Source organism: Trichomycterus rosablanca, chromosome 17, assembly GCF_030014385.1.
Source record: "Trichomycterus rosablanca isolate fTriRos1 chromosome 17, fTriRos1.hap1, whole genome shotgun sequence".
Taxonomy (NCBI): domain Eukaryota; kingdom Metazoa; phylum Chordata; class Actinopteri; order Siluriformes; family Trichomycteridae; genus Trichomycterus; species Trichomycterus rosablanca.
Window position 1 is genome coordinate 14,729,273 of NC_086004.1, and position 12,389 is coordinate 14,741,661.

General features: G+C 37.3%; 1 protein-coding gene across 1 annotated transcript in view; it reads left to right on the forward strand.

Moving 5' to 3' along the window:
• The first annotated feature begins 714 nt into the window (after nucleotides 1-714).
• Nucleotides 715-12,389, forward strand: part of p3h2 (prolyl 3-hydroxylase 2) — a 108,894-nt gene continuing 97,219 nt past the window's right edge. Inside the window, exon 1 of the mRNA XM_063012433.1 lies at nucleotides 715-1,128. Within this exon, the coding sequence (XP_062868503.1) occupies nucleotides 715-1,128 (414 nt within the window). The remainder of the gene's footprint in view (nucleotides 1,129-12,389) is intronic.

Here is a 12,389-nt window from a genome sequence, read left to right on the forward strand (position 1 = left end):
TTATTATGGAGAAAATTACAGCAAGATTACAACTAAGATCAGATACGTTTAACAAAAAATGGTTACCAATAATGCTTGAAATGCAAGAACTGTAACTACCTCTTTTCTTAATTATTTTTTTTTACCACTTTCTTTTTTCTTTTGGGATTACGAATGCATATCATACATGTTGGAAGTTTGTATGTATTGTTTTATGTGATAAATAAAAAATCAGTTAAAAAAATACTGCATGCACTAGTAAAAATATTAATTGTTTGTTGTTGGTATAGTGCCAAGAAACTAAAAAAAGCAAAGAAATAGTTTTGTAAACATTATTTTCTTGGTGAGACCATTAAATGGTTAAGGAAGCTTCATTCATTGGATTCAGTAGTTGTTGAACAGCAAATGTACGGTTCGCTGCCAGTGATCACTTTTGAGACGGTCCCTAACTCGCGTTACAGACAGCTAATATCCAATGTCTGACGTCATACTAAGGGTATGTCAGTATTTGGGGAGGAGTTCGTGTTATTCAGGAGGAGGTGCGATGTGACACCGATGTCACCGACTATGGGCACACGAGAAAGTTCAGAAGAGAACTCAGCGTGGTGTGTGTTGTCAGATAAGCTACTGATTCATTCGGCTGGTATTATTACCCCAGCATGTTTGACTCTTAATGGTGCTGAAAAGTTTCTGTTTAGCTCCTGTGCGCTTTTTGCGTGATTTCTCCTGCTGAAGATGAACGCACACAGTCTCCAAACCGGTGGCGCTTTAACAATAATTTTTCAAATAGTCCTGCTGTCTGCGGCCACACTCGAACCTTACGACATGCTTTATGCCAGCGGAGTGGAGGCTTTAAACCAGGGGGATTATGCGAGTGTGGTGATGTACATGGAGGGAGCATTGCGGAGTTTCTCTGAAGTGCGGCAGACCAGAATTGGATGTAGTCTAAAGTGCAACGATGAACATGAACTCAGCTCGAGTGCCACTGAGCTCCATTTGTTTGATGTGGTTTTGCGAAGAGCCGCTTGTCTCAGTGACTGTATTGAAACAAAAATCGGACCTCAGTCTATGCACAAAGTAAGCGAGGATGTTCTTCAGGATTTCCGCAGAAGAATCCCTTACAACTACCTCCAACTAGCTTATCTAAAGGTAAAGAGAAATCTACCACTTAGATTTAAAGTGAAACATTAACTCAGTGTCTTAGCATTTTTGTTTCACCTGACAAGTGTTGCTTGTTTAACAAAATAATTTTAGTAGTAGCACCGACCAGATTCATTGATCACATATCGATTCCATGGTAGGGCGGTCCGGGTCCTTTCTGTGTGGTGTTTGACATTAAACTTGTGAACTGATAAATCTTGTGTAATGAGTATTTACCGTTCCTGTCATGAATGTAACCAAAGTGTGTAAAACATGACGTTGAAATCCAAATAAATAAATAAACAGACAGTGACCATTCTCTGAAAGGGGACAGATTGACCAAAAACCATTTTAGGAATAATGCCCCCTTACATCTTAAACCAAAGGCACAGAAGACCCTCTCATTGTAGAGGTCAAGCATTAATGCAAGTACTGTACTGTTTCTTGCTGAATACTACACAGTTACTCATTGTTCATTTATTCATTCATTTTTCGTTTTATCGTCGCTTTATTCTATTTGGGGTTGCAGTGGGTCCGATTTACAGAGTGAATGCTAGGAAACACCCCAGACAAGTCTCCAGTCCATCACTGGGCAAACATACATGTTCACATGCATAGGGCTGGGCGGTATGACTAAAAATTTGTATCACGGTACAAAAACCTCTCATCTGTTCACACTGTTATGTGAATGCTACCTGATGTACTGTACATGTGAGCTGTATCTAATCTGCACAGCGTCCCATAGCACTTTAAGCGACGAACAATATTATATTTGCTGCCCATTGAAGCTTACAGCTGTTGTATTAACTGTGCTATGTTATGGCGGTATATGAAAAATCCAGGAGGAATCAAAGCCGGTATACCGAATGTACTGTCATACCGCCCAGCTCTACACTCCGGGCAATTTTAGTAGCTCTGATTAACCTGACTGGTCTTTTGCCTTGTGTGAGGAAACTGGCACACCAGAAACAAAAAAAAAACATGCAGACACAAGGAGAACATGCAAACTCCACACAGAAAGGACCTAGACCGGTCCACCTGAAAATCAAACCCAGAACCTTATTGCTGTGATTACCCACCTCGTACTCTTGCCATCTTGAGTCAGTATTCGGGTCAGCTGGACCTGCTCTTTCTTTTTATACATTACACATGGCATGGTGGGATGCTAATTACTTAATAGTTTCTTGCAGTACATCTGTCTGAAAGCATATACACGTTTCATTTATTCAGGATTTTTCTTTAATTTGCCACACCTGAAAGTATTGTCAAACCCATCAACTGCTATTTAGTGTTTTGTTAATCCTCTAAAAAATATATTTGACTATCCATCTTTTAATCACATTCCAGAGATTCTCAGTGGCGTTCACCCTTGGTCAGTGCACAGTTGTTTTTACCCCCTGCTGGTTTGTAACTTTTTTTGTCCCCAATGTCTGTCCTTGACCTTGTTCTTATTAATGTCTATTTTTGGAAGCAACCAAAGGCACTCACAGTATCCCTCTGCCAGTAGGGTAGTATTGAAACCTTCTATTCCTCACTCAAAGCCTTTATTCGCCAATCTTTTGCCATGGTCAGCAGTTATTTTATTACAGTTACTTTTCTAGGTACTGCTAACACTGTTATTGCAATGGGATAATGTTGAACACAGCAGTGTTTTTTTATGCTTTTTCTCCCGATTTTTAGAGCATCCAATTTTTACCTAATTGCGTTATGATCCCTCTCCACTGGAGCTGACCCTCACCCCGATTGAGGAGAGCGAGACTGTCACACGCCCTCTCCGACACGTGTGCAGTAACCAACTGCATCTTTTTACCTGCATGAGGCGAGTTCATATGTGGATCAGCTTTGTGCACGGAGAGCCACACCCTGATCAGCATTATTCCTCAACTCTGTGCAGACGCCATCAACCAGCCAGCAGAGGTCGTAATTTGCTCAGTTATGAAGAGCCCCCATCCGACTTATCCTACTCTATGAACTACAGCCAATTGTTGTTCATGTAGCTGCCCAGCCCAGACGAATGGTAGAGCTGAGATTCGATATGATGTATTCGAAATCCCAGCTCTGATGTGCTAGCGTATTTTACCGCTGCACCACCTGAGCAGCCCACAGCAGTGGTTTTGATACTTTTTCTCATTTAGTTTATCAGATAAATTTATTTCTCATTTGGTTTATTAGATAATTTAATCAGTACCTCACACAATGCTTGACTTATTTTAAATACATCTTTATCTTATATTCCAAAATGGACATAAACTGATGAATCCATGTTTAAATGAGAGATTAATCTTGCATTTTACCAACAGATATCCATTATAAATCAGGTCAATATTTATTAAAATACCTAAAAAGATTTTTTGTGAACTTAATAGGCACATCTACCCTAGGTTAAGACTAAGGTACAGTGGTACCTTGTAACTCAACATCCCCTAAACTCAAAATCTTTGAAACTTAACGCCCTTCGTCGAGAAATTTGTACCCTTAAACTCAACATTTCCCTTAAACTCAATGTGTTCAGTTTTTTTTTTTTTCATTTATTTAATTTCAAATTAACAATGAACAGCTGGTTTGTTCAGTGCTCGGCTTGAGCAGTGCAGTAAAATGTCATCAAAGTGTTCATATGAGACGAAACTGCATGTGTGTGGAATAACCATCAGATTCATGTCCACATGTATCTGTGTTCAGCAGGATTTTCCTCACTGTTTCACTTTTAAACTTGTGTTACAGCTCGGGGTTATGAGAAATTGTAAAAAATCAGCTTTTAATTTCAGTGTTTTGATATTATATTTGTGTCATTTTCAGTGCATAAGTGTCAAACAACCCCATTATTTTACATCCTAAAATATAGGCAGCTCCACAGGACCATGGAACGTATTAACAGGTTTCCCATACATGCTTATGGAAAAAATACCTTGAAACTCAACGCCTTTTAAACTCAACGCCAGTCCTAGAACCAACTGACTTGAGTTTCAAGGTACCACTGTATTTATTTGTACACTATAGTTAACAATCTGATAAATCTAGTTTACATGTAAGCTACAAGTAATCTGATCCAAATGACGCACATGTGTAGAGTACAACTTGGTGTACACATTACCATGACAACAGTCTTTATGTTTATATGTTGCTTTATTTAGGAAAACTCACATTTACTTATTAAAGAAGAGGCATTTTAGAAGCATTCTGGCATAGATTTGTAATATGCTGATTTAAAAATACTTACATCTGTTTTTAATTTGCTCAAATACTTGTCTGAACAAGCAAGAACTGCAACAATTAGTCTCCTCAGTTCCTCAGTAATGATTTAAAAGTAATTGATAGTAAATGTGATGTAACACATTGGTGAACAAGTTTCTGTCCCAACCTTTTTGAGTGTGTTGTAGGCATAAAATTCTTACTTTGTTCATATTTACAAAACACAGTTAAATTGGTCACTGAATACGCTAGAAATCTTTTCTTTTTACTTTTTTCGGTTAAATAAATGTCAGAGGATTAACAAATCACAATTTTTGTTTTATTGCAGTGTACAAATTACATTTTCAAACTTTTCAGAAAATCTTTGTTTGTTTAGCCACATTCAATAAACATTAATGGGCGCTCAGGGATCAGCATCAGTAGAGAGTAAGCATAATGCAATTCGGTAATTGGATACGCTAAAAGTCAGGAGAACGAGGAGAAAATGCACAAACAAACAAACAAAATAAATAAACATTAATAACCTATAATGAAAGGTAAAAACATTTTTACAGTTTTTTAAAAATGTGTAAAAAATTCACATACAGCTTTTTAAAGTAGTCTTATTTATTTATTTATTTTCATTTTGGCTGCAGATGAAGTTTATTTAACACTCTCTTACACAGGGTCACACCTCCCTTTACACTTCTTTACTGGCATAAAGAAGCCTTCTGAAAATGCAGAAGTTGTCTACAGTCACAGTAATTCTTTCCTCAAAAAGTTTGTGTTTCTCTTCATCTTACCTTGTATTTGTCCAACCATATATTTTGTTTTCCCCTTCAAGCATGTTTGCTTTTTAGAATGAAAAAACACTACCTTGCTCCTGGTTATGAATGGGTGATATTTATTCCAGGTATTGGTTTACTTTGGCACTGCTTACAGTACTGCTAAATGCTTAAATGACTTAAAAGCTTTTCACCTGCCCTAAAACAGATGCTGGTCTAATTCAGTTCCTGTAACCAATTTACAAACCAGCTTACAAACGTTATGAAATTAAGCTATTCCTTGTCTGCTTGATTTTTGTATGCCTTTAATTATACAGGCTTTTTCTTGCTGGAAATGAAGGTAGCATTTTGTTCCTATTATTCCTGATTACCGCACATCACTAGGGATGCACCGATATGGGAATTTTGGGCCGATGCCGATATCCGATATTATACACGTACTTATCTACAGATGCCGATATACACATTTATAACTTACAGAGAGATCAGACACCCCCGATTTACATTATAAACAAATGTACCATTTATTTGCATAACTTTTTAGCTTTCAACCAACTGTATGCAAACAATAAAATAAAAGGTGTCTCCTGAGAAAATTATTAGGCACATTTAGTTAGCTAACTGGTTCTACACAGACTGGTCACCACTTTTAAATAAAATAGATCTATTCAAACTAATAATATATAAAAAACATTTTAAAAAGTGATCTTATATCAAAGGATTTTAAATTAACAACTTAAATAAAATAATATCTACTCAAATTAATAAAAAATAAATAGATTTAAGTAAAATTAAAGCAAAGAAATGCCAGTTGCCTTTTAGCAGTGTAACTAATCAACGATACAGTAACAGAGAAATAAGAATCCTTCAGCACTGACTTTGTGTTTCTCCACACTGTTAGAGGTGGAAGAATCTGAGCCAAATTATTTTTTTCTACAAGTTCATAAGTCTATTTTTTTAGAACAAGAGGAAGGTTTTTCTTAACGAACAGAAGCATCTCTGCTTTATCACATGTAATTCTGTTCCTCTTTTCATTGATTACATTGCTGGTTGCACTGAATAACCTCTCGCTGTCAACGCTAGTGCACGGAGCTGACAAGAACTTGCGTGCTTCTTTGGCAATAGTAGGGAATCGACTCTTGTTGTTATTCCAGTACTGCAGTGGGCTTTCATTCCTTGGTATTGGAGCTTCTGACAGGAATCCCTGCACCTGAACAAGAAACATGTAGATATGCAGGATTATATTCATTGTAATTTTTTATTAATAAAATATTGCATCAAAACGTTCAGTTGATTTTAGGACAGCATTTTATTAATGTGTAAATAATGTACACATTTGAAACAAGCATATTACATTCATATTGAAGCCAAATATTTAAAAAGGGCTTTTTTCCTTGTGATATTGAACTCACCTCTATTGCTATCTGAGTGTTTTCTTGAGGTGCCTGCGTTTCTTCAAGAATTTCGTTGCACATATCAAAGAGAGAGCATGTCTCCTCGCCATCCCTCCTAGCTCTTTTCTCTTGTGGGCGGTCAAGCTGTGGCTCGCATGTTTGCTCTGTGCGCTCACTCGATACTTTCTCCATCTGAGTTTGGAACATTTCATGTGTCTGTAGTTTCACGTCTGCTGTAAAATATCGATCCTTATATCTTGGGTCTACAATTGTGGCGACACAGTACAGGGACTCGGTGTACATCTCACTGAAACGTGTGTTTACAGCCTCTAACAGAGCATTTTTGCTGGTTTTAACTCCGAAGTCAGAGTGAGCACTTTTAGTCAACAGTCGTTTCAATGCACTAACTGAAGGAATCGCGTCTGATGCCAAGGCTTCCGACTGGCAAATCTCTCTTGTCAATTGTTCAAATGGAGCAAGGAGTGTAATTATGTTTTCAATTAAACTCCATTGAGAAGCCGTCAGAGTAGCTGGTAACTCAAAATCAGCGGCATAAGCACCAATTGCTCTCTTCTGCTCTAGCAAGGTTTGCAACATGTAGAACGTACTGTTCCATCTGAGTGTTAGAAACGACATACCCAGCTCCGTTTGGATGGTTTTTAGACGAGAGCTGGCTAAATGCGAGTGTTTAAAATGGCCAACTATCCTTCGGCCAATCGCAATTACATCCGAGATACTGCGCTGAGAGAACACAACGTCGTTCACAGCGAGCTGTAACGTGTGGGCCATACACGGCAAACTCGGAACCCCGCATTCCACCATAGCTTTCGCAATGTTACGTGCATTGTCGCGCAGTACAACATGAATGTTCTCCTTAGAAATCTTCCATGTTTCAAACATTCTTTCAAATGCCACAGATAGTGCAGAGCTTGTGTGTGAACCGGAGCATTCTTGGGCGTGCAAAACTGCCTTCTGTAATTCAAAACTGTTGTCTACCCACTGCGCGGTTAAACTCAGAATACTCACTGGACTCACATCAGATGTCCAGATGTCCATGGTAAGGCTAATGGAGGACACATTATCGTCAATGAGCTTGTGAATGTGAGTCGCTACCAAGTTGTGTAGCTCCGGTAGGGCTACGTCGGAAAAGTAACGACGGCTAGGTATGGTGTAACGTGGCTCAAGATGCTCGAGCAGCCGGCGAAATCCAATATCCTCCACAACAGAGAACGGCTGATCATCGAGAGCGATGAATTCCATCACCTTTGCTGTAATAGCTGTAGCTTTTGGGCTGTTTTTGTCAAATTTCTTAAATTTCTGAAGGAGTTGGTCAACCGGCTGAGTAGCTGCAGATTTTGCTGGCGTGCGCGGTGCTGTGCGAGTCTCCTCTTTCACCGTGAGGAACTCTGTATATTTGTCAGGATGGTGTGCCTTCAGATGTATAATTAAATTTGTGGTGTTGAAATTTCTTACTTTGCTCCCTCCACGCAAGACGTTAGTTGAGCAAGTGTTGCAAACTGCATGCTTTATGTCATGCTCGCTCACTTTGAAAAACTTCCATACCACAGACATTTTTGCTGCACTGCTGTAGCGCGGCCTGCGTCACCCCGTCTTCTTCCGGCAAATAAAAAATGCGTCGGCAAATATCGGTTTGAAACATCGGCCAAATCTAAGCATCGGCCCGATGCCGATTGTTCTTAAAAAATATATTATCGGCAGATACAGATAGAATTCCGATATCATCGTGCATCCCTACACATCACACCCCTGAATGTGAATTATTCTATACATCTCTCCCATTACCTCATTATTTTATTTTATTTTCATTAACCGTCTTAGTCGTGGTGGGTCCAGTTCCATCCAGAATCACTGGGCGCAAACAAACCCTACAAGGGCACCAATCCATTGCAAGACTTTACCCATGCCTTTTTTCAGACATAGTCAATCATGTTTGATTTATCCATAATATGTAACAATGGAAAACTAAGCTTCGAGGGCTATAAACTTTTATATTTTGGTTGGAAACGGTGAGGGTGGGAGGAGTAGTAATTGGTCGTGTCTGAGAGAGTGAGAGAGCTTGTAGTGTAGATTTGGCGGCATCTGATTTTTGATTTGGACCACTCAAAGAAGCTTTAAGGGAAAGAAGATTTTCATGTGATGATGATGTAAAAGCAGCGGTGCATCAGTGGCTACGCGCTCAACCAAAAACACGAAAGATGACTTTTTTTTTTTTTATTCTTAATAAATATAGTTAAAGTGCCGAAACTTCTTAAGAAACCTTGTACTATCCCATTTCCTATTAGGACGTTAGAAATATTTAAATTAAAGCAGACAGCAATCCAATTAATTGAAAACAGCACTAAGACATAATATTTAGTACCTAAAAATTCACTTTTGTGTATGAGCTTATTTAACATGTGATGCCTGCAATGTTTAAAAAGGTTGGTACACAGGCATGCTTACCACTGTGATGCATAATGTTTCCTTTTAATGTTCTTTAAACATTTGGGAACTGAGATTACCAATTGTTGTAGTTGTGAAAGTTTTTAAAATTCTTGCTTTATATAACACTTCAGCTGCTCAACAGGACTTAATAGGACTGCAGACATGCCAGTCAAGCACCTGTACTATCTGACTACAAAGCCATGCTGTTGTTACACATGCAAAATGTGACTTAGCATCACCTTGAACATGTTGTCCACACGGCAGCTTATATTGCTCCAAAATGCAGTGTACTGACGTTACAAATTTTGCCACTGTCTTTTAACTGAGACCTAGTCGTCACTGGCAGTTACCAACAAGCATATAGCATCTCATCAAAATATAACACATCACCAAGTTTCATATTAACACGTCAAGTCACACATGCTTTATTAATGATTAAAAATACACACAATAATATAGCACATATGTAGCAATGTAGAACAGTAATATAAACATGTAAGCCTTGAGCAAAACCAGTTCAACATTCAGAAAATCGCTGAATGCAGCTTGTAAACAGAACTGTGCCCTGGGAATGAGTAATGGTGTGTTCTTACTCTGTATAGGGCTTGGTCTATACCACTTTTTTATGTCCGATACCGATACTTCAAATTGAGTATCTGCCGATACCGATACCAATCCGATACCGTCATTTCTCCTCTCAAACAACTAAGCAGTAATAATACATGTCTCAATGCACCATGGTTAAACTAGCTATCTAAATAACAATGCTCAGACTGTGAAACAAATATTGTACTGGAATAAATACAGAACCTACAACATGCAAAACTGCTGTTTTGATTTTAACTTTTACACACAGAACATTTAGCAGCATTTTTGTCTTGTTTAACAGCACCGTACAAACATTTAAAATAAAATTTAAAGTGCAACTTTATCTGTATTTAACAAATAAATTATAATTTCAAGAGAGGCAGCGAAAAAATTATAAAATAAATAATAAAAAATTATTATTTATAAACAATAAAAATGAAACAATTAAATAATAAAAATAAACAAATGTATCTATCTTGTCCCGGCTTGGAGATATCTCACATCCTCAAAAATAAATCCATTAGTGTTATGAAATAAAACAAACTACACCGTTTTCCACCGTTTTTTAATAAGCGCGCTTTGGTTTTTAATAATATAAAAACATGACAGAACTTTGACGGAAAATCTCAACCAAGCACTGCGTCAATTCTAATTGGTCCATCGCGTTTGATTAACATCAACATCTTCCAATTGTAGACACTTTATACAACATGCCGTAAAACAGTGTTTTTAGTTGTGGCAGTAGTAGATGATTTTTTAAAATGCTAAAAGTTTAAGTAGATCAGTGTGTTTTAATTTCTGAATGGCCTTATTTACATTAAGTGTTATTTACATTAAGCAAGAGTATCAGATTGGATTACATGTTTTTTTTTTCAGTGATTTAAGCCAATATCGGACCATTACCGATACAGAGTATCGGATCAGTGCCAGCCCTATTCTGTACAGATTGTAACCAAACATTTTTCATTGGAATCAAGTGTCAGCTGTTGTAAACAAATTTAATTTACATTTTAACTGACAACATTAACTGAATTATGACTTCTTTGACAGTTATTGGTTAACAGGTTAATCACTGGCATGGCAACCCTTATATGTACCCCTCAGCATTAATGATGCCTTCACAGATGCAAGTTACTGTGTTATTGGCCCTAACAAACTTTTACCGTAACAGATACTGGCTTTGAAACTTTGCATTGGTAACATTCTGGTTTGTCCTATTCCTTTGTGGCCTGACAAACATGATGTATATTGTTTCCAAAAACACCTGGGACTTTTAATAAGGACAAATACTATATGTGGTCAATTGTGGTTGAGAAACATTGTTTTTTTTTGTGAAGTGGTGAACCATTCATACCCTTTTTACTTTACCCACCCATTTTTGCTTATAAGCAACTCAGACTTTGTTAATGTTACTGTTAGTTATTTATCTGTTTACTTGTGGAAAATTTCACAGGTAAGCTTATTTTACAAACTTCCTAGTCTTACATTGCTACATTTTTAAGAATGTGTTGCAGGCATTGAATTAATTAGTTTACATTAATACACAAACAGTTAAGATGATAGAATAAAACATTAATATCTTTGTGCTCTTTTTAATTAAATATCCATAAATGCAAATAACTGCTTTCTGTTAGGTATTTAGCTACTGTGTTTGATTTGTAAGTACAAACAATTTATGTATGACCTTTAAAAAAATAGATGAAAATATAAAAATTTTTACTTTGCTTTGTAACTTGTCTTGTGGCATGATTAGTAAGTATACTGCTTGGGAAGTTTATAAATGTACTGACTTTACACCAAATGTTATTTGACTTTGATAAGTTCTGCCACACAGCTTGGTGCTTCCTCTACCAGGCTATTTCTACATTACTTGCACCAAGTAAATACAAATGCAGCAGTAATTTTTGTAAAATTAGTTTACTAAAATGAGTATTAGCCACACTAATTTGCCCACACACATACCCACTGACTTTTGAGTTATTTTTTCTAAGAACCACCAACATGTTAAGTGGTCACAGATGAGCACTGTCAAAGGTTTGTTAGTGTCAACAGTATGTCTGGAAACACCAGAGAAACTACAGCCAAAGGTTGGCTAACAGCCAACATTTAGCTTTGCGTTACATAACTGGCCCCTTCAGAGGTTCAGCACTGCTAGAACCCTGCTGACATTCATATCTAAAATGTTGGTTAATCTCTTAGGGGAAAATATTTTGTGTGCATATTTGTCATATCCTTATGTAGCCTTTAATTGCTGTTACTTCAGAATGAATACAAAGTCATAAGACCCAGTCATGGTATATTTTCCATGATTGGTATACAGCTTTAGGACTTAAAAAGGATCCAGATTAAATAAAAGCAAAATAAGAGTTGGGGTGGCACAGTGGCTCAGTGGGTAGCACTGTCACATCAGATCAAGAAGGTTCTGGGTTCGATTCCCAGGTGAAGCAGTCCTTTCTGTGTGGAGTTTGCATGTTCTTCCCATGTTTGTGTGGGTTTTCTCGAGGAGTTTCAGTTTCCTCCCACAGTCCAAAGACATGCAAGTGAGGTGAATTGGAGATACAAAATTGTCCATGACTGTGTTTGACATTAAACCTGAACTGATGACTCTTGTGTAATGAGTAACTACCTGTCCTGTCATGATTGTAACCAAAGTGTGTAAAAAATGATGTTAAAATCCTTATAAATAATTAATTAAAATAAGAGTTGATTATAGTTTGGAACTTTTTGTCACTCCTGGATTACGCCCCATATACTTGTTTTAATTAAAGAGTCACAGTAAGTTTATCATGAAGACTTTTTACAGATCTGGTTTAAAGCTGTCTTACCACAGCTGAGTCTTTGAATAAATAGATACAAGGGAACACTTGGAAGGAGATTTTGTCTGTCTAAT